Source organism: Hippoglossus stenolepis, chromosome 9 (genome assembly GCF_022539355.2).
Source record: "Hippoglossus stenolepis isolate QCI-W04-F060 chromosome 9, HSTE1.2, whole genome shotgun sequence".
In the NCBI taxonomy this organism is placed as follows: Eukaryota; Metazoa; Chordata; class Actinopteri; order Pleuronectiformes; family Pleuronectidae; genus Hippoglossus; species Hippoglossus stenolepis.
In genome coordinates, this window is record NC_061491.1 from 21,201,919 (window position 1) to 21,225,271 (window position 23,353).

The 23,353-nt window shown below is 41.9% G+C and overlaps 2 protein-coding genes across 3 annotated transcripts; both read right to left on the reverse strand.

Annotated features, from left to right (window-relative positions):
- Positions 1-445: 445 nt before the first annotated feature.
- Positions 446-9,863, reverse strand: mrps27 (mitochondrial ribosomal protein S27). Its single transcript, XM_035166857.2, has 11 exons — positions 9,763-9,863; positions 9,525-9,602; positions 7,920-7,990; positions 7,758-7,816; positions 6,819-6,933; positions 6,181-6,259; positions 4,903-5,018; positions 4,525-4,627; positions 4,269-4,411; positions 2,344-2,505; positions 446-933 (listed from the first exon to the last, which is right to left on the reverse strand). The coding sequence occupies exons 1-11, from the start codon at positions 9,833-9,835 to the stop codon at positions 685-687; spliced, it is 1,248 nt and encodes a 415-aa protein (XP_035022748.1). The 5' UTR covers positions 9,836-9,863; the 3' UTR covers positions 446-684.
- A 3,478-nt stretch (positions 9,864-13,341) lies between these two features.
- Positions 13,342-22,952, reverse strand: znf366 (zinc finger protein 366). 2 transcript variants are annotated; one of them, XM_035166820.2, is made up of 7 exons: positions 22,760-22,952; positions 19,281-20,309; positions 19,025-19,192; positions 18,177-18,327; positions 17,367-17,558; positions 14,699-14,873; positions 13,342-14,620 (listed from the first exon to the last, which is right to left on the reverse strand). In XM_035166820.2, the coding sequence occupies exons 2-7, from the start codon at positions 20,300-20,302 to the stop codon at positions 13,974-13,976; spliced, it is 2,355 nt and encodes a 784-aa protein (XP_035022711.2). In that variant the 5' UTR covers positions 20,303-20,309; positions 22,760-22,952; the 3' UTR covers positions 13,342-13,973. The 2 variants fall into 2 exon arrangements, with proteins under 2 accessions (XP_035022711.2, XP_035022710.2); XM_035166819.2 differs by lacking the exon at positions 22,760-22,952 and adding an exon at positions 22,592-22,694.
- Positions 22,953-23,353: the final 401 nt, after the last annotated feature.

A 23,353-nucleotide genomic window follows, 5' to 3' on the forward strand; every position in this document is an offset into this window, starting at 1 on the left:
AGTGCTGGTCGTGCATCAGCTGACTGGTCAATATTTCAACCTCTTCTCTCACTATGAGTCTTTACCTGGATCTGCACTGCATGACGCAAGATTTCATTTGTGAACGGAAATGTTTCTGGTCACAAATGCATTCCGTTCGTTCCATGCACAGAGTTTGGGTTTTCTCTAGACGGGTGATCAGCAAATAATTCTTGTGTGCAATATCCCTTTTATTCCCAGAGATGCTTTTGACTGACAGAGACACACACAGTGCGGGCAGAGAGGAAGAGGACGGGGCGGATGTGTCGCGGAGAGCTTTCCCCAGCTTCTCCTTTCTTTTTGATTACATGAGGTCACCACAACCACCGGGCTTAACAATTGATGGGAGCGTGTGTTCCAATAATGATATCATCCCATAGTCCTGCACAGAAATACAATAAAACAGAGAGAGAGTTTCTGTAACAAATGAAAATGGAAATTATTTTTATTGTGACATTATTCATACTTTTAATTAGCCTGATTCAACTTTATTAAAAACAGAACAATATTTATCAGATAAGAAAACAATAATTGACCATTTACAACAGTAACTAGTGAAAGGACCAGATGTAATATGTCACAATTTTATTTGTTATCTCCTACGTATAAACAACTTTTCTGTACATGCTCTGAGGACAGATCAGTGAGGAGGGTTCAGCTCCGTCTTCATGCCTGCTGAGCCGCAGCCTTGGCAGCTAACCTCTCTTCTTTCTCCTGGTTGGCCTTCTCCCTCATCTCCTTCTCTCTCTGGATCAGCTGCCTCTTCTCGGCCTCCCAGGCCTGCAACCGGCTCTCGTACTGCTCCAGGTCTGGTTTCTCTGCTGCAGCCAGGTTCTGCTGGGCAAGCGCGCTCACCAACTCCTGGAGGGAGGCAGAGTCCACTTTACCCTGAGTCTCCAGCTGGCAGCTCAGATCCTGGGGAGGTAGAGAAAGAAGGAAAAGGCTGAAGGCGTCAAACGGTGACCTCATTACATTATTTAAATAACTTTGGTGAAACTCCCCAAAGCCAATAAAGTCTATTTAATACATTTCAAATGCTCCAGCTTTGACATTCCTGAACCCCACAAAAAGAGATAGATTTCCTTGAGTCTATAAATACGTTAAGGTTTGGATATTCACATAAAGACACACTTCAATTTAGAAATCAGTTTTAATAAAACATTGAACATTGCTAGAAAGGTTTTTTGACATTTTCACCAATTTCTCAGAGAATAACTCGTGGATTTTAAGGAAAGAAAATCTGTCAAATTTAGGACTAATATCTACAAGTGTGTATAACTTGGTGCAGCTTGATTGAATTTAATGGAATTTGGCCTTTTCATATGAGCTCTAATCTCTGATCAAGGCATCCAGCCAATACTTTCTCATTAAACACAAGGTCATAATTTCATGATTAGAACATCAACATGTGCCAAAAAAGGCAGGGAAGAAGAAAAGAGAGAAAGCTAATAAACAAAGATAAAACTGCATTACGGGGAAGAGAATCTGTCCAGAACATGTGTCAGATCTTCAGAACAAATAAAATTCATCTGAGTGGGTGTAACACTGAATGCAATTAAAAAGATTCCCAGGACGAGTGTGGTAATAACACTTTGGCAGCTCCCTTAAATAGCTTTATTTTAATCAATTGGAGAGATGCAGTGAAACTTTCTCTTAATCTAATCATCTAAAAAAATGATCCCTCTGCATTTGACAATAGAACAAAGCAGGATAGAATCTTACAGTGATGAAGCGTCATCTTTGCCTGCAAATCACTGTCTAATTATTATCATGGAGATGATGCAAATCATTTTCCAAAGCTGACAATTGGGTTTTAAACAGATGAAAAGGTTTCTTCATCCCCTATTTTACTTGCTAGTTAGATAATTCAATACAATGTGCATCGTCTCATTACTTTAGGTCAAAGTTATTTTATCATCAAACACCGTAATTCAGCTCAGACTGAATCTTTTTCTTGATTGTGTGTTTTCTCCATCCATGATCTATACGGCTTATCCTTTAAGGGTATTGGGGGAGCGGGAGCCAACCCCAGCTGAGATTGGGCGAGAGGCAGGGTACATCCTGGACAGGTCACCAGTGTATTGCAGGGCTGACATACAGACACAAACCTAACCCCAACCTGCATGTCACAGGGAGAACTGCAAACTCCACACAGAAGAACCAACCAAGAACCTTCTTGCTCTGAGGCGACAGCGTAAATCACTTCCCATGTGTGTGTGTGTTATACTAATATTACAAAAAGACAACCCTAGGATGCTGTGTAATAAGATTCTACTCAAAAATCTTAAGTTGCCACCCCACTCATGACAGGAAACAGAAACCCACCTTGAATCTGGTGACATACTGAGGAAGCTTAGCCTGCTCGGCCAAATCATCCTCATCTACAGCTTCTTCTTTCTTGTCCTCCTCTCCTCCTGACTCCTCTCCAGAGGACTCGGAGTCTGAGCTGGAAGACAACTCCTGCAGCAAGTCACTCATGTAGTCCAGCTGAAAAGAAATTGAAATGAATGTTAGGATGTTATGTTTTCAGTGCAGTTTGAAATCTTCAGAAATAGCTGGTAGGGCCTTTTCCTGTGTTATCATATTAACTAAGCATCTGATATTTTCCCTATTTGACTGATGACGGAAGAGTCATACAATGATGAAAGAGGGTGAATACGTTACATGACAAGTCACCTCTTCTTCTCAGAGAAAAGGTACGATTAACGGTGACCTGAGGTGGCAGTCTCCAGTCGCCAGCACCTTCATTTGAGATGTAATATTTCCTCTGTGTCCTGTGGCGTTATCTGCTCCGTCTACATTATTGCTTTGCCGCCGTCTCGCTGGCTGCATTAATTCCTGTTGCGGTAATTCTCACAGACATGCTTGGCGCTCCAGGCCCCTCAGAATCTCATTAGATGGGAACAAAGCTCAGCTATTGAACTGGACAGCGCAGGGCGGATTAGAGGCGCTACAGCCGGTCGCATGTGCGTGCATACATGTAAAAATAACAGCTAAATGACAGCATGTGTGTTCCATCTCAGCGGATGAAGACTGTCTATGTCACACACCACACCTGGAGAGTAACAGAGGCCTGTCTCTTCACATGATGTTGTGCAGAACCACCATCACTCTTTGAGTCTATGCAGCATTTTCACTCAAAACACAGACGATCTCACACCAATAATTTGGGAAATTTGTTTGTTTGACGTCAAAGCCACAGTCTGAGGAGCAGATCAATAGCAAAAGTCCAAATGAGCACAGGCTGTGATGCTGTCTGGCAGCGTGTTTGTTGATCTGTGCTTGTATGAGCCATGTTTGTGTATTATGGTGCACTGTATGTACTGTGTTATTCTCTTCTGCCGGTAAGATAAACCACGTATGATGTCACTGATATTAGGAGTTATGTGTGAACTAATCAGAAATAAGCCAACCTCACAACACTGCATGCATGCAAGTGTTTATTTCATTCATTGGTGTGGACGTGTCTAGGTAAGCTTAGCATAAAAAGGGTAAACTGCTGACCTAATTATATTAGAAAACAAGAATATGGTTTCCACCTACTCCAAAGCCCCGTTTTTTTCCTGTTTTCTTTTATCCTAGTGCAGTGGCAGTAATATGTCTGTTTGGACGGGGCTGTTTGCTTTCCTGTGGGGATTTTCTTTCTGAATCTGTAAAATAGACCTGCAGTAATTGAGCCACGTCAAAGTAAAGACAGACTGCTGGACTCAGTCCACAGAGCCCTGAAGCTGCTGCACAAGGAGCTGTTCAGTGTTTATTCAAAGTTCAGTGAAGACTGACTCAGAACAAAGAACCTCAACCTGGGGAATCAGTTATCATTGCCGTTTTCGTGAATACTTGCATTGATAAGTCTCAGCCTCCACTGCTACAGAGCCCTGGTCGAATGTTTATTTAAAAACGTCATTAATATTGTATGAATCATGTGTCTAAATTGCAACAAATTTCGACTCTGCACTTCATTGGGCCCTTAACAATACAAATGTTAAGTGTGAGACCAATACGATTATTGGTTCTGGAGATATGCGTTCCACATACAGACGGACAGAGAATTCTGATATTGCATCATGCAACTATTTTGCTCCTGTTTTACAGATTCTGATGCATCAGTTCAGAGTAATGCCATCTATAATGGTTACACCATGCGGCATTGATTTAGTTTCCTTATCATACAATGTGTTAGCCCTCAAAAACAAATAAAACTAAATAAAAATCAACTTTGAGATCAATTATCTAAATGTCTATGTCCTCACCGTGTCTTTGGACAGCTTGATGTCATCAGCAGCAGCAGCTACTCGCTCCATGACAGCCAGCGCTCGGTCCAGATATCCACGACCCCAGAAGAGAGGCATGCCTCGAAACACGGCGTGAATGCCCCCTAAAATCTCTACTTTGCCTGGATGGGAAAAGGAAGATGAGAATTAATGAGACATGGAGCATAATGAAAAACGTGTTGGACCAATCAACCATTGTAAAAATTTAAAAAAACAAGGTAATCAATACACACACCTAGGAGAGCATTTCCAAGTAGCTGAGCGCTTAGGCCGACAGTGTTTTCTTGCTTCAGTCCGCAAATGAGCAGCGACGCCCCCATCGCCCGATCCTCTGACATCTGAACACAGCGAGGAACAAGTGCACACGTTTCATCTGGAAGCACATTGGTTGGTTCTGCTACAAACATTCACACACTAATGACTTTCAGGAATCCATTTTTCCAAAATGAATAAAGCCCTCATACATCACTCCGAGCATCAGCAGTCATTCAACTTGTCATTGATGACTTTACCGTAGGAGTAATGCACTGCATTCCTGCCAAGAGTAAGAATATTCTGCTATCATTTATTTTCATAGCGCCGTCCATGTTGCTGCGGCTGCAGTTTCACTCACAGTGAGTTGTGGTCTGGCTGCGAAGTAAGAGCCCAGAGCGTAGAGAGACAGAATCTGAGTGGAGGGAAGGTCGAAGGCCTCCTGAAGCATCACCTCTTCAACCACAGAGCACGCACCTGTACCACAGAAACATCATGTCAGGGGCATTTTTACTGTCTTCTAATGTTGTTATCATGGATTTCTTTCTGTCAGGCTGCTGTACTGGATGATGTTTTCAGATATTTCCATCTAAAATAATATTTCAGTAACGCTTCTTGACCTAATTGTAGCTAACATTACAGTGTTTTTTAGGGCAAGAGTAGGTAAGAGTCAGTTTGACCCTGATCAAGTTAAAGTGATACTGAAACTTTGTGTTCTTTGCTGAAACACTTACTGGTGTTTATATCACTTGTATTATCAAATTTATAAAACAAATATTCTACATTTGTGGTTTAAACATGGCTCATAATGCCACCTAGTGTTTCAAAACGTCTGAACCTTGCAGGGCCAATGCTTCCGTAGAGTTTACATAAAGTCTACGTAGAGTCAACTATTTGGGACGTCTCTACTTCTCATGACATTTATGTGTGTGAAAAACGTAACACCCTTTAATCAAAGGTGGGCGGCCCCCAGCGACTGCTCGTGTGTGTGAATCTGGAAAACTTTTCTGGGAGAGGAGCTTCTGCCAAAACTTAGGGATGAAGTTACCCTGGATAAAACTGCTGTTATTCTATAGTTTTCTTATAGTCGAGAAATACTCGAGCCAAGTTTCCATCGTCATTTTAAACAACTTATAAGAATATAAGCAAAAGGAAATGCAGATAAAAGTATGTTTCGAGCATTACTGTTAAGTGAATATTAGGAGTTAGTTCTTTGTGTGGTGGAGCTAACTGTCCTGTCAGGTGACATCTAACTACCTCAGAGGAGGAGGACAAGAAGAGATGATGTACCAACAGTATGGATTGTGTCTGTAGTCTTGACTGAAATAAAAAAAAACTACAGTGCCCACACACCTGGAAACTATGTGATAGAACTATGCGCCTTCATTAGTTGAAAGACGACACTGTTTACTGTCTAATGTCAGAAGTAATCAGGCTTCTCCTTTACCTCTGTCTTTCACAAACAAGGAAAGAAATGTTTGAAATATGATTTTAGTGATTTGACAGGCGGCTCCTACTCCTGGCAATATTCACAGTCAACAAGAGAGTGTTTGGAAAGCCGCAGCGGCTTGTACTTGATTTCAGCCGCCTGTCTGGTTTTTCCCCCCCCTAAATCTTTCGTGGGAAAAATGTTACTTACTTTTAAAGTCTCCATCCTTAATGTAAGGATCTATGAGCAGGTTGAAGGTGAAATCATCTGGAAATATTCCATACTGGACCTACACACAGACAGACACACACACACACACACACACAAACACACAAACACACACTTTGAATATTCACGCCACATGTACAACAACTCGATCTTTTACATTATTTATCCTTCAACATTGTTTACTCGACATGATTTGGTAAAGACGGTGTATATCATGCACAACAATAACAACTGCAGATTCCTACAGCATCACTGACACTGACACCAATCAAAACAACAGGCGGCCATAACAAGAGTATACGCCGCTTTACCTCAATGTAAACACATCACCGGCCAGTTGACGTCTCTGCCTTTGGAATAATGCAGCGATTCCCAGATAGTACGACTCATTCAAGAACAGTACACATGCTTGGGAAATGTCAAACATGTTTGATGTTATTTGTGCTGCTCAGATCAGTTTGAAAATGCATCTGGGTTGTTAAGAAGGGATCTATAATCGCTCATCCTGGAAGATAACCGCAGCTGTCAGCCCTGATCAGAGCCGCTGATTACATTTCCTCTCTGGTTTTGACGATGAGCCTCTTCTAAATAACAGAGGGAAGAGAATATGATGCGTGTACCTTGTTTTTAAGCGTGTACAGGGACTTATCCCTGGCCCCGTATTTTATACACTGTCGGATCCAGCTGTGAACAGACCAGTCTCGCAGGTACCAACAGTTTGGACTGTGACGAAACCTGGAGGAATGAAAAACACATGTATGTACACATATATGTACGTGAATGGCACTCAGTCAACTCATTCCTCCGCCAAGCCCCAACATTCCCCAAAATCCAGTCAAACTGCACCAAATCTCCCACACTCACAGATATCAGTTCCAAAAATGTGCCTGATTTTTTTCCCCCCATGTATTATTCCCTGGATCTGCACAAAATTTTAATGGGTTCTCTGACCGACTTGCTTAGAAACAAACAAACAAACCAGCAAACAAACAGAAAGCGGTGAAAACATAACCTTCTCGGCAGGGGGGGGGGTAATAAACTTAGAAATCCGCACACAGCTAACAGGAAAGATGTGAAAAAGAAAAGAAGTGGCATGCAGCTGTAATCAAATGTCACAAATGTATAATAAAACATTTAGCTGCTGAAGCACCCGACTTCATCCAGAAATATTAACAATGTGTGAAAACCAAACGCATCAAAAACTGTTCAATGTGTGTTTTACTCCGAAACTTCCCAAAGTGGAGAAGTTGTTGTTCAATTCTTACTCAATTATGAAAATGTATGGGCCGCGAACAAGTGTGCGATTGGGAAATATCCTAAATCTTGTAATCAGAAGAATGGGTGCAGATTCCAGAGGAGGGAGTAAACAGGAAAGTCTGGAGTTGCCCGGAACAAAGAAAAGCATGTGACCGAACATAAACCAAAACAGACAAACCAAACAGACAATTCATTCCAAAATAAGCACACAAGTTGGTACAGTGGACCGAAACCAAGGCAGCAGCAGCAGATGGCTGACAAAGACATGCAGACGCACAAAGAGTCAAAGTAATTCCTCTTACTTGTAGAGGTAATACTCTGCTTGATCTATTTCCTCCCGAGATGATATGTTGTCAACAAACTGAAGCACAAACAGAAAAATATAAATCGTTACTGAAAATTCAAACACATTTGTTAGTTAAACAACAAATTAAACAGTCAATTTCCATGTGGACGCAGCTTACCCGCGACACACTCAGAGAGCTAACTGGGAGATTCCTGTCATATGTCCTGTCCATCGTGGCAGCCAGTTGAGCTGTGACACAACACACAACACAACACTATTATTACACAGTTTAACATGTAAGAAACAAGCAATAATCAAAATATTAAGAATTTAAGGTATCCCTTTGGGAAACACCTGCTTGAAAGGATTTTCACTAAACTTGGTGGAACGATGGGACATGAGCCAAGAAAGAAGCCATTACATTTTGGTGAGGATCTGGACAAAGGGGCGGTTCCAGGAATTGTTTGTCTCTTTCTTAAACATTGTGAGATTCAGTGTTTTTAGTTTTTCACATTTGACCAATTTCCCAGGGAATAACTCGTGGATCTTGATGATTAAATTGGGCATATTTAGGGGACTGATTTCTGTGTGTAGCTTCAGTTAGTGTGTGGAATTTGGTGCAGATCCAAATAAAAATCTAGATCTAGCAGATGGGTTTTCATTGGGGTTGGGCTCTTTTCAGGGACTGTTGACTGTACAGTAACAAATATGGCTGTAACCCTGTAACTACCACTAATGTGTAGTTGACATAATGTGGATTCAGAAGGGAATCAACATGTATGTATCTTCAATAGTTGAGGAGTCATGTCCAATCAAACATGATCGATTTTGGGAGGAATTTAACTGTTTAGCCTTTGCAGACACAGGCTCTTCTGGTTAATTCTGTCATCAAATGTTTCATCATCAGTTAAGATCGATTCAAAGAAATTTTAATCTTCATTTAAATATCATTTGATATGGGCCATGACGGACTGTGTGATAATCATACTGAACACTTATTAATCAGTGAACCGTGATGCTGCAGTGTTACACTGCCATCCTGTGTTGATCACACGCACACACAGTATAAGCTCCACTACAGCACATAGTCAGTCATGCAACATTGAATGTGTTTTTAATACTAAATTAAACCAACAATAAGCTGCACTCTTCAAATGTTACATAAAGCAAATTTATGTATTTATTAAATCAGGAAATATGTGATCGAAGAGGAAAATGCAGTTATGATCCTGACCTGCCGTCAAATGACATTTTCCTTTTCACTTTGCATTTAAGCCTGTACCGAAAAAATAAAAAAAGGTTTGATATCCAATCGTGGATTATAGTTCTCTTGATTTAGTGGCAGCTTCCTTCACTGACCTTCTAGACTAGAAACATCCACTGTAACACATGTCCTGCTCCAGTACTCGTTCTGTGTACACACTTATCCCCCACACGAGCATATACAGGCGGCCAGTCTATCACCCTGTGTCTCTAATAAGGACAGACACCCCCCCCCCTCCCCTCTGTGGGAGGAAACCCACCCAGGGACAGGATCACACAGTTTCTGCAGGATTCACCAAGTTAAAGGAAAGGTCTACAGCACGAGGGATGGACTTCATGACAGACAACCAGTGAGGACGATAAAGCCAAGATCAGGAAGAATGTGAAGGTGATAAAACACATGTGCTGTGGACATGTCAACATGGAGCAGGGTCAGAAAGGACACACAGAACTGAGGCAGCCTGGTGTTCCTGATAAAGTGCTCGGTGGGTGTGGGCTCCCCCTCAGGTGGATCTCTTACCCAGGTTGTGAGGGTCCTTCTCTCTCGCCTCCCACAGTCTGGTGTCGGTGTAAGCTGCGGAGAGCAACCATCTTCTGACTGCAACACACAAAACACCACCAGGTCACACACACACACACACACAGACACACACAGGCCCCGCATGATGGCGGACAGGCTGTTTAAGAGCGGGAGAACATTCACTGAAGGTGCAGCTGTGGGTTAAAGCCTCAGTTTCCCGGGGTGAGGAGAGTCTGACCTGAGAGAGACGGAGAGAAACGGTTCACTTTGACAGCAGCAGTCACACAGCGGCTCAACACGGAGGACGCCATCTTTGGACGGTACTATGTCAGAGGCCGGGGGGGGGGGAGCGCGGCATGTTTCTGTTTCCTCAGAAGTGACGTCAGAGGGTCATACCAAGAAAAAGAAAACGAGACGCGGTGAACTCGATGCTTATTTTAATAATTATTTATTTGCGCAGATAAAGTATTTTAACAAAACCTTATTTACAGTTATTTGATTTTAAAATGTTTGGGAGTTTACCATAGAATTAAAGCAAGAAAATAAAATGATTGACATTTAAAAAAAAAAAGATATAAACTTACCCTCAATGAGTGATGTTGGACATATTCACTTCAGCTTCTTTATCACATGAACTTCAGCACATTCATTTTCATTTTTCCCCATTTATTGAACTCTTTTATTCTCTCAAAACTCTCAAACTTCTACAGGCTCGCTTTCTTATACGTATTGTATTGTTTTAACAATGTTGTTAGTGGAATCCCATGTATGTATGTATGTATGTATGTATGTATGTATGTATGTATTTTTCACACAAGTGGACAATAACAGTTTTTCTATTATACTACCCCCTTTTCTCTGTTTTCATCCTTTTTCTTTATGTTGCATTCATGGAGCTAATGCAAAGTAATATTCTTTGCATGTGTTCACACTTGGCTGCATAGAAAACGGACAATAGAGGGTGCTGTTTATTTAAGGAGGAGACTGACCAGATAAGACAGAAGAGAAAGGGAAGGAGGTTCACTTTGTCCCGTTGCACTGAAAACCCACGAAAAGTCCCAATATTAGAATCCCAGCAAACCGAGTCTAAATATGTCTAAACGTGTCCGTGAATAGCAGGGCCACTGACCTGATGTGTCCCCTCACCTCTCTGTCAGTGAGCCAGGGTTTTGTTCTGTGTACAGGAGGACAGTCGTCATCTGGGATTACAGTCAGCTCCCTGGCTGCGGGTCAAAGGAGGTAACAGGTTAAATCTGGGGTGGGACAGTTTAATGAAACAAAACATGGAAGAAATTTCAGCTCCATCTCCTTTTTTCTCACTGACCAGCAAAACAGGAAGCTCTTACCTGAGCTGCACCACAGAGAACAGACAGGAAGTGCACTGTTCTAAACAAACAAACAAGGGCTATGGCCTCTTTTCAGGAATAATGCACCAATGGAGTCGAATATCCTTGATGAAATTTTATTACTTGGACATTAGATGTTAATCTTGCAAGGAGCAATACATGTTCAATTAATTTTATTAAAAATCAAACTTGCTCCGAAACTCTTCCACTCATTTAAAAAGGTGTTTGTGAAAGTGGATCAATGAAGTGAAGTGAAAGATTTGTTTTTGTCCCCTAACTGCTTCCCTTTTTATTTCACTTCCATCGTGTCGTATAGCATTTTGGTATCTGAGTAAATAACTGAAACAGAGAGGAATGTGACGCTGTAAAAATTGATTATACATGATGAGAAATCATTTGCTTGGGGTAATTCTTCCAGCAATAAGGACAAATGTATGGTGACTGCCTACAAATGTATGTAATGCTATGAAACATGGGAAAAACACGTCCAGTGAAAAATTTGATGGGTGGTGGATCAACAAATAATCATATAAGACATTTCAGACAGCAAGACTTTTCCTTAGACTCTTGAATAGGCATATGAGCAATAATGTTTCTTTATGGATCAACAGAATATGCCGGGCTTAAGTTTTCAGTGTTTTGAAGTTTATCTGTAGCGCAGCTGCTGGATCTCAAAAGGAACGTGTAGTAGTTATTCTGATTGCATAACATCTCAGTACATTTAGAAGGGCATGAAACAGGATGTTCCACCCTCTCATATACAAACCGATATCCCATTGTTTAATATATAAGGAAACATTAATTAATACTTCACTCGGAGCAACTGGGGATCCTATCTGACAGAATTTTCTATAACTGAAAACACTGACTTTCTGTATCATTACACTCTGGATGATCGGGTCAGTGTGGGGCTATAAACACACAAACAAGATTGTTATTTTAACTTAATAGAAAAGTTATAATTATATAACTAATAATAGAAAAACAACTACTTACTACCTATATATAAACTGAAGTCATTTTTCAAGAAAATATTCCCCAGAATTGTTGTTTTCTGCCTCTCAAAAGGAATACAATTTTTTTTTTAACACCACAGTGAACTGAATAGCTTTGGTTTCAGACTGTTGCTTGAGCAAAATAAGAAACATGAAGACGTCACATTAGACTCAGATAAACCGACATCTTCAGTTTATCAAGAAATCTAGAAAATAATCAGCAGATTAAAGGATAATAAAAATATAATTATTAGTTGCTGCCTTCCTGTAATTAAAAGCTTCTTGAAGTCTCAAATCATGAAGTTAGGATGATATGAACTCATTTCTTTACTGATGAGACATTTTCTTGTCATTGTGTCGACATCATTTTGTCATGTTAATATCTACCATGTTAGTTTTCATTGGAAAGCAGAACCGTTGTGTTTTACCGCAGAGTTCATTTTCCCCATCCGTTCAGTATCTACCTGTTCTCCTGTGTGGATTCTCATGAGCGCTAAAGTTTCACTTCATTAAAAACACACAAACCAATGAAACTTTCACTGCATCTCTGTGCTGTGATCAGTTTGACCCATTATTCGCACACAGCCATTGAATTTCAGCAACAGAAATGAATATTGCACAGTTGAAAAGTCCATTAAATGTGCATGTGGTCCACTGTGGACTCAACAAGGTGTTCAGCAGAGGAGCTGATTCTAGAGAAGAGACGTTGATAAAAAAAAAAACCCCACAGTGAATCCACTCTCTGCGGTTCCTCTCTGAGCGAGAAGCAGGGATTGAAACGTGAAGGTGAGGAGAGGAAAGGAAAGGAGAGGAGGATGTGAGAACTTCCTCAAACTGTTTGCAGTTTCGCCTTTTAGGACACGGTGGTCGTCACCAGTAGAAATGGAGAAGCTGCTGTTCTGCATTTCATCTGACAAGAAATGACTCTTTCACCTGAACCAGCACGGTGACAAGTGACTTATACCAAGATACCAAAACCCGATGAGCCTGGTTTTATATCACTGGATAGAAACACAGCAAATCATACTTTAAAGTATACGTTTTCCTTAAATACCCGATAGATATATGTGACATTGATGAACTGTAGGACAATGTTCGTTATTCTACTGTGTAATAAAACATTTTTTTACATTCCCCTTCTATTTGCAGTGGGGGCTTCTTCATTGAGCAGAAACAATGCTTTCTTCTGACTCATACGGACATATGAAGCTTTTGTCTGAGACACCTACTGTGTCCGTCACTGCCGTTTGATCACAACCTAAAAGACAGAAGGGGAGAGGTGTTTTCTCTTCCTCTTCCTCTGCTTTGAAAGAGAAGCAGGAGGAGAAAAGCAAGTTTTTCTTTTAAACTCACAGCAATCATATCGGGTTTGCCGAAGTATGTGCGAGACAGTGAGCATTGAGATTTTATATCTGGGCGGACATCAGGGAGGTTTATAAACATCTGAAGACACAAACAGAAGACTCATTGCACAGGTTCATTTATTTAAGCTTTTATTTTTCTCTTTATTTAGCAGAATAATCACTTATCATCACTGTTGTACATTAAAAACACAGCCATTCTCCAAAACTAGCAAAGTTATGTAAAAAAAAAATCTAAACGTTAGACATAAAAAACAAATCCCAGTTTATTTCATCAACCTTTGTCATATAAATGTGATGAGTTAATTTCCCCCCAAATAAACCTAATTGTTAGATTTTAGTATCTTATATTTACATAAAAATTAAGTCAAAGTTTAATCAAAATTGCGTATTTGTGTTAACACTGCAAAAATATTTGTAAAAAACAACAATATTAAATATCTTAATGCATTTTATTCATTGAAAAGCTACATCCAAATCACAAGTTTCCACTCAACCTTCTGCTACATGATATGTTCTGTACATGCAGTTTGATTCACAGCTTTTGTTTTTCACTTATTTTCTCAGTTAATGAACATGATATGTTCACATTTCCCTTCCAGTTCAGAGCTTTATTTTTAAGTTATGTCTAGAGACCTACTCACTTTCCTCTCTCCTCTGCGGAGTGTCTCTAAACATCCTGTACATCAAAAACATCAGCGTCCCTCAAAACCTGCATCTTTCCTCTAATTCTTCCTCTACTTTTCCTCATTCTCTTTGCTCCTCTTCATCCTCTGTGCTTATAAATTCACTCGCCTTCACACCGCTCTGGTTTCTCTCTGCCACATTGATCGCCGCCTCATAAAAATCATCCAACTGCTGTTTGCTTTGCTCTGGCTCATCTAACTCTTGGTGAAGATCTTCCATCTCTGAGTCACACGACTGTCTGTGGCCTGTTTCATGGTGGGACGCCTCCTCCTCCTCCTCACCTGGCTCTGAATCAGATTCGCAGGAGGTTTCTGACTGCAGGAGTTGGACTTGGTCACCTCTGGGATCTACAGATGATCCTTTTTCTTCTGCTGCAGCCCCTGTGTCATGAGTCAAACTTTGCTGGTACGTCTGTTTCTCGTCTGGAGATCCCTGTCCTCTCTCCTCCAGCTTAGGGTTGTACTGCTCCTCGCCTGCTGGCTCGTGTTGGTCCACCTCCGGGCTGTACTGGCTCCTTCTGTACAAGCTATCTTCATCCTCCTCCTCCTGACACGAGCTCCCCGGGACGCTCTCGCCATCAGACTGGGCGAGACGGAGGATGGGCAGGCCCAGAGGCTTCTGGGAAAGGTCAAACGGCTCCTCTTGGCTGAGGTGGGTGAGGAGGCCCATTGGAGCGGTCAGGCAGAAACGGCCCCTTTGCCTAAACACTGAAACACGAGAAAAGGAGATTACATAAAACATGTTGCACGCCATAAACAGTAAAGTGCAGATGTGAGGATCCTTACATCTTTCATCCAGCCCTCTGTCCATGACGCCATGTTTGACCTTCATGTGTCTGGTGAGGTTTCCCTTCAGCGTGAACTTGCTCGGGCAGTAGAGGCATTTAAAGGGTTTGCTGTCTGAGTGCAGATGCATGTGGCCCATCAGATTATGCATCCTGTTGAACTCCTTTCCACAAAGCTGGGTAGAAAAAAGTGTACGACCAGGTTAGGTTTTTAACATTTACACACAGTTGCAACTTAAGATTTCAGGTCCTCGCTTAAAGAAACATTTCAAGATTTTTTATAAAAATGCTAATTTGTTAGAGGATCAATATCAATCTCATGCATGAATATTAAATATGAGGCTGGAGCCAACAGCCAGTTAGCGTAGCGTAGCATGACAACTGAAATTAGGGAGAAACTAGAATGGCATTCCCCAGCCAAGGTCCAACTGTCCCCTTATTAAACCACATTTAAATTCCCAAGATCCAAATCAGTCCCCTTAAAAAATGTTTTCATCATGATCCGTGAATTATCCTCTTATTCATAATTGTTCTCTCCTGACTCATACCACATCCTTTCACCAAGTTTCGTGTGAATCAGTCAAGTAGTTTTTGTTTTATCCTGCTAAGAATGAAAGAAAACAAAAACCAACCTTCCTGGCAGAGGAAAAAAAGGCCACATTTACGGGCACTATATTTTCATATGTTTTAGAGTCTTTGTCACTAATACATTGACATATAAGCATTGTACTGTTGTAGTTAGATAAGATGCCGTTAAGGGCAGCAAACAATAATAACTCACTGTGGTAAAACTCAAACTATTTCTGCATGAAACGCACTAGTGTCAAATCAAAAAGGACCAGAAGTCTGTAATACTCAAGTAGAGTACTTTTACCTCAAAACTGTGCTTACTGAGTACAGCTTTGGAGTTACTGTACTCAGTTACTAACCACCTGTAGTACACACTATTTCAGGATTCAAGAAAAATAAGCCAACACCATCCATCTATTATCTATTATTTTTCTTTCTCTGCCAAATCTCCTTTGTTAGATGACTAATATTTTCAGAATTCACAGCTACACGTAATCATGAATGAATGTGAATGCACACACACACACACACACACACACACACACACACACACACACACACACACACACACACACACACACACACACACACACACACACAAACACACTCTCCCTCTATCTTTGTTTTCCTCTTTTCCTCTCTGTCTTCCTCTCTCTCTTCTCTCTCTTTCTCTCTCTCCCTGACGCACAAGAAAAACAGAGAGAGAGAGAGAGAGAGAGAGAGAGAGAGAGAGAGAGAGAGAGAGAGAGAGAGAGTGAGAGAGAGAGAGAGAGGAAGCAACATGGAGACAGAGCCAGGAGGAGAACAGGGAAGGGCAACTCCTGCGCTGTCCTTCCTCTGCATTCTTTTTTATTAGGGTGGTCCTTTCCTTCAGGAGGAGAGAGGGACTGTAAACTGTCCAAGAGGACCGTGAGAAAACAGGAAGCTCCCTCCAGCAGCAGAGAAAGCGAGATGAAATCTATTTGCGGGCCCCGTCCTCCGGGGAGGCTGGGGGGCCATTGTTAGAGAGGCAGTTTGTGCGGCGATATCCTTCCTATGGACAAGGAGGCTCCCACTGCCAAAAGCCTCTCTGCTATCTGGTCATCGTCTCAGTCGTCACACCAAACACCAAGGTCAAAACAGACGCTGCAGAAAAGTGTCGAGGCCTTTAATAGCCGCTAAGTATTTCAGGCTGTGGTTATCAATAGATATGATTTGGTTTAAGATAACGGCAGCACGTTGAGTGTTATCTAAACACGTCACCGTAAAAGCAGAGACTTTGATGCTAAAGGACTTTTTTCTTTCTCGCAAGAAGAACAACAAGTCCTTTGTGTGCACGGTTTTCACACTATTAATATGGATACTCTACTCTCTGTGGTTATTTGCTGAAGCTGCTTCTATTTCTTTGTGTTCGCTGCTACTATTATTGTTTTCACGCCATATTTTCCAAATTTTTACGCCAATATATAAATACACATTGGAGAGAGAAGCCTCTTCTAATTTCACCGTACCTGAGTATGGTGACAATAAAGATCTTGGATCTAAACAGTGAAAATGGGGAAACCGTTGGCTTGTGTTGGTCCAGTGGTGACAAAGTTGGCCACAGAAGCCCCCCCGTTATGCTGCACCATATTTTTACACTTTAGTCTTTGGTGGCATTAAACAAAAGGTTAATACTAACTGCCGTTTGCAAGAGTGTTTTGAGCCCCTATCTGCAGGAGAACATGTTTAATAGAATTGAAATATAACTGATGAGGTGACCTTCAGAAAGAACTCGCTGTGGATTAGGGAAATGTGTTTTGGGTTAGTGCTCTGTTAGTGTTTCATGGACACAGAAATGACAAGTCGGTTGAGGTTAAGGAATGATTGCCATTAAAAGAAAGCCACCATGTTGACTGCCAATGGGAAATGCTAAACAGAAAGTGTTCCCCCATGTTCCACTACAAGGTTTTATTGACCCACCCAGCACCTCCATCTCCTCCCTCTGGGGACTTTGTTGTCTTGTACGGAAAATATATACAGTCGCTATAGGGTTCAGCTACTTGAACATTTCCTGAAATTCATCAGTGACCAAAAGAGGAACTGAAGGTAAAAACTCTGCCGTGTTATATTTGACTAACCTTGCACTTATAGGGCTTGATGTCCGAGTGGACGATCATGTGAGCCTTGAGAGTCTGTTTTTGGACGAAACTCTTGAAGCACATGTGGCACTGGTAGGCCCGAATGTTGGTGTGGATGAGGACATGGCGCTTCATGTTGGCCAACAGGGTAAACTCACGACCACAGATGCGACACTTATGCTCTTTCACGCCCTGGAGAACGAGAGAATGTGGAAGTATGTGGCATGAGACACGTAGTTGACAGACATCTGCTTTCTAATTTCTACCAGTGTTGGTCTGCTACACCGCTTTAACTTTCACTTTAAGATCTTTATTTTAATTTCTATTGAAAGACCAAAATTTCCAGATATTCCTAATATGTCAGGCTCTAGAATATTTTCACTAGATGCAATGGTTCAATCACAGAACATCAAATCTTGAAATGCTTCAGTGGACAGTTGACACAAGTTAACACAGTGAACACTTAACAGTAAAGCAGTGTTGAATAAAATGTTTTTTTCCAATCCTAAAGTTCCTAAAGGGGAAATAAAGGAAGAAAGCTGGATATTATTGGGTAAAAATAACACCAGTGGTCGGAATTTAAGGTGGAATCGCTTTGAAACAGCCGCCAAAGAAACCTGTTAGAACAGAGTCCAAACTCTCTCCGCCAACTTCATAATCCAAAATGTAAACAAGGAATAATGGGCGAGTTTTAATGTGACAGCAAAATTGATTCCAAAATCCGTTGTTTTTGCTTCCAGTCCCTGTCAAAAAAAAAAAACATGGAGAAAACACAGCATCGTTTCTCTTGGTTCTCCTAATGAAACCTACTTTGTGAGTGAGCGTGTGCTGTTTCAGGTGGTGTGACTGGATGAACTCCATCCCACACTCGCTGCAGATGTGTGGTCGGATGTCTTTGTGTTTCATCATGTGGTTCTGCAGCTGACTCGGATACTGGAAAGTCTTCTGGCACTCCGCGCACCTGCAGGAACAAGAGGTATAACCTCCTTCTATACAGTCAAATAAAGAACTGAAATGTTCAAGCAATACTTTGAAATGTTCTCTTATTCATTTTCTTACGACTGATACAACTCTCATATCTGTCCTTCAAATATATGGCGACTGTGAGATTAGTTTAGCACAAAGAGCGGGAACTCGTGGAAACAGCTGGGATGGGTCTGACCAAAGGTAAGAAATCCACCTGCAAGCAGCTGTAAAGCTCAATGATTATCATCTTTTATCTCCTCTGAGATCTGAACAAAATCCCAAGTGTAAAAGAACATGTTGCAGTTACACAACGGGGTTTATGTGCCAGATTATCTCTTTGCCTGGAGCAGTAACTTCTCAACACTCCCTGACCTCCCTCTGACAGAGAAAGAAACAGAGCAGCCCATAAAAAGTTTTACACTTCGGTTTTTGTCTTTATAAAATGAAGTTAGAAATGTAGTTAAATTTCCCGGGGGATTTTTTACAGATTAAACAAATAAGATGTGCATGTTAATAACTGATTTTTAAAGGTGTAATTAAACAGACTTCCCCATTTCCAGAACAGACGTAAGAGTGGTATCAATCTTGTCATCTGACTCTCGACAAGAAAATGAACGAGGCGGTTTCAAACTATTGCTTTTGAAAGCGCACAATCACATTTCAGCGAAAGAAAGAATGGTGTTTCTGCTCACCTGTACAGGGTGGGTCCCCGATGGGCGGTCAGGTGCCTCTTCAGCTGAGCGAGTGTGGGAAAGTCCAGACCACACTCCACGCACACGTTCTCCTGGCCCTTCTCATGCTTCAGCTCGTGGGCACGGAGCTCACTGGGGTAAGCGAAGCCTCGGCCACACACGCCGCAGCTGGAGGGGCCATAATTCAAAGCGTGTGTGTGAGAAGGAAGATTCAGACCAAAATAGGCAGAAATAAAAACCTGACACGTTCACTCACCTGTATGGCTTCACGTCGCTGTGCTGCATCATGTGCCTCTTCAGGTGGCTGGTCTGGGTGAAGGCCTTGTGGCACACCTGGCACTTGTGGGGCCTCATGCCCTGATGCGTGAGCAGGTGAGTGTGCAGGTGACTCAGCTGCTTGAAGAGTTTCCCACACAGGTGGCATCCGTGCGGCTTGATGCCATTGTGGCCCAGGATGTGCGTGACCAGGTTGTACTTGGAGGTGTACGACTTGTCACACATGCGACACTTCCATCGCTTCTGGTCGCCTCCGACGTCCACATAGTAACTGTCATCCACGTGAATGTCCAACCCGAGCTTCTCAGCGCTGGTTGCCCCGCCTCGAGTAGCTCGGTCACGGATACGATGACCGGGTCGGAAGCCCTCTCTGGGGTAGAAAGCGCCGGGGGAGAGGTGCATGACAGGGCCGGGCATGAAGAAGGGGTAAGGGAGGAGGCTGTGGTGGAGAGGTGGGAAGTATGGAGGATGGAAAAGGAGAGGAGAGGGAGGCCAAATTGGGGAAGGACTGAGAGGCTCCTGTTTCACCTGGACAGGTAGATTCATCCCCGGCGATCGCTGATGAAGCTGCAGTCTGTTGAGCTCGATCATACCAGGGTGGGGTTTTGGAGCTGGGGAAGGAATGGGGCGAAGAGGGAGAGACAAGGGGATGTGGGAGAGGTCTACTGTCTTCTGACTGCCGCTCTCTCCTGCCTCCTCCTCTCCTCTGTCAGGGGATTCACCTCCTTGGGCGTCCATTTTGAAAGGAGTTCTTTTGCGTTTTTGGGATCCCTCCTTTGGAGTGTACCCAGAGCCAAGTAAGGGAAAGAAGGCGGGTGAGCTGAATACTCTGTAGGCGTCCCTGCTGGGTGAGATGCTGGGGTAGCTGGGAGGGGAGAATTTTGGGGGTTTCATATAGAGCGGAGTTGGACTTAGGTAGAAACTGTGCTGGGGCGGTTGTCTGAGCTCATCTCTGAGAGGAGGACTTCTTCCTGGGGAGAATCTCACTCTATCGGTTTCCATCTTCTCTCTGCATTAGAGCAAATAGAGGAAGGGGTTAAATGTCTTGTTGAAAGAAACGTTCAGATCCTTCACTCCACTCATTTTACATTGGGGAGAGTGGAGAACTAGAATTGTGGCTCCAGAGAGAGCAGCGTCAAATGTGATGAGTTGCCTCAAGCGATATCAGGCAACATCTGATAGGGCTGAAGACCAATTGCTATTGCTAAGATTTAAAAAATCTGGTGATGCATTGTGGGTAATATAGGAAGTGGATTTTGATACGGAAAGGGAACGAGAAGAAATCTAGTGGGTGATGATGAGATGATTAATGGGGTCAGTTTCTTATTTAATTGCACTGAATTGATATCTTTGGAATGTGAACTATTGGACACTTTTACCCTTTTGGGCCTGAAACTGTTATTTTAATAAAGGGAGGAATCACTCTGCAGTTGTCAAGAGGCCTCAGCTGGACACTGATAATCTTTGCAAGATGTTTTATAAATTGATCACGTATCCTTTTATGTATAATCCTGATCTGAAAAATAAATGTAGTGGGGTCGAAATCTACAATATTTCCACCTGACACGTAGAGTTAATCAATAACTAATCATAAGATGGAAATAGCCGAGTAATAGCTCAAACGTGTGTTGGTACTATTTATGTATTTGAGTAAATTTACTCAGTTTCTTTCGAGCCTCTATAACAACACATCATTTGGAGAAAGACTTGACAAATGTCAAAAGTCTCTGTCTCTGGTTTCTGTTTATGATATGAATCTGAAGATTTCTTTGGGAGGAATTGAAGCCGGACACACACACACACACACACACACACACACACACACACACACACACACACACACACACACACACACACACACACACACACACACCTACATTATGACGTCACACACCCACACCTTTCAGTGTTCAACATGAAACGTTTCACTTCCCCCTTTCTCACAGGACTACTCCTCTCCTGAAATCAGGAAGTTGTTTGTGAAACGCTCACCTCTACCTCCCGCATACTTTTCGCTTCTCCATCTCTCTTTTCAGTCTGTTCATCTTCTTTTTTTTTTTCAATTTGAACTGATGCTGAAAACAACTTCTCCCTTTCTCCTCCACTGATAGTTATACATCATGTTTTACTCTGTATCTCTGTAGTCTAAGTCTAAGTAGTCTATTAGGGATGAGCATAAAACTGTGATGTTAGGACGTAAAGGAGCCATTCACAACATCTCTGCAGTGTGTGTGTGTGTGTGTGTGTGTGTGTGTGTGTGTGTGTGTGTGTGCGTGTGCGTGTGCGTGTGCGTGTGCGTGTCCTATAGTGTAGACGACGGTCATGGATGAAGAGATGATGATACCCAGAGGGGAACTGTCTTACTTCTGCATGACATTTAAGTAGAACTGAGAAAAGTTGCACGTAACTAAATAAATAAATAAATAATCAGCTATGAGAAACTGTTTGGATTCGTGTCAGTCCACATTAGCATTACTACAAGGTCTACTTAATTGTCTGTTCTATGTTAACCCCCCTGTTTGCTGCTAATGACACATGTGAATCATATATCATCAAATAGAGAGCTGAAACTGATTTTTCTCTCAATTATTTGTTCATCGTTTGGCCATAAATGGTCAGAAAACAGTGAGAAGTGTCTGTTAAAGTTTCCTGAAAAGCAAGAAGACATCTTACAATGTCTTATTTTGTGTGACCAAGATTCCAAAACACAAACACATCCAGTTTACTATCACATAAATCAAAGAAAAGCAACAAATTCTAATAATCTGGAATTTGCATTCAGTTTAAATATATTCATGCTCCCTTATACATGTAGAGTGAAATACGATTGACTTGAAAAGATGGTGACAAGTGAGGACGAGGAAGTTTGAGAAGCTCTGTTGTGCCGTGATTAGCATCCCTGCTGTGAATAGCACCTCATGTACGTTTGGCATTAATTTAACTCTAACACCAACTGATCATCACTCTTCATACCTGAGATGAACAGTAAGTGGGTGCTTTTAAAGGCGGGGGTGCTGATCATACGGCACAGGTTCATGAGATGAAAATGAATAAAACTTCAAAAAATGTACATTCAAACACATTATTTTGTCTCTGTAAAAATAAATACATGGCGACAGAGGAATTTGGATGTAGATCTGTTATCAATAACTTTAAAATTAAAGTACACGCACAATGTAAATGAAATGTTATTCAGCTTCAAGATTCTGTTATAATTTGATATGCATGCTGCACTTTTCAATGTTTTCAAGCCAGTTTAAAATGTTCTCGTGGATCATCATCTTTCCTCACCTCTCCCTCCTCCGTGCACCGTGCAGAGACCCCAGCCCACACTTTGCCACAACGTGCATTCCGAGCAATCCATTAAAATCCGAAGCCCCTCCTCGCCTGTGTGCCACTCACTGCCATGTAAGTGTGTGTTTGTGTGAGGCTGCAGCGAAGCCTGTGTGTGGAACTCACCAGTTGAGTGTGCTTTCTGTGATGCTGTGGTGGTGGTGCTCCTGCAGCTGCTGCTGTTGTACCTGTACAGGCGTTCTCTCCCTCCTGCTCGCACTGCAACTCTCCTGACAATGAGCCGCCCGTCCACGGATAGCATTTGAAGTGACTTAAGAAAGAGAACAGGAACAATCACTTTGTTCTCATTTTTCAGATGAGTACCTTCGGAGAGAAGGAAGGAAGGGAGGGGAGAGGAAGTCAACAAGCCTAGTGCCTTCCTGAAGAAAAATAAGGAAACACTAGATAGACATCTCCATTTCTCTATGAAATAGGGATTTGTAAAAAGCTTTTGGAAGAAGACGAGATATGATTTTTCTCTTTATCCAGCTCACAAACACCTATTGATAAAGATTGATGTTATATGAAAGTAAATAAAAGGTCATGTGTCTTTTATAGTTGGGATAAAACAACATTTAAGCTTTTGGACAACACAAGAAACTTTTGGGTGGAAAATATTTGAGGTTTGCAGTAGACAAATTTGATTGACAATTGATATGTGCACAGTGTCTGTCATGCAGGGGCTGTGCACTCTAACATTGGCAACTGTGCATATTGATG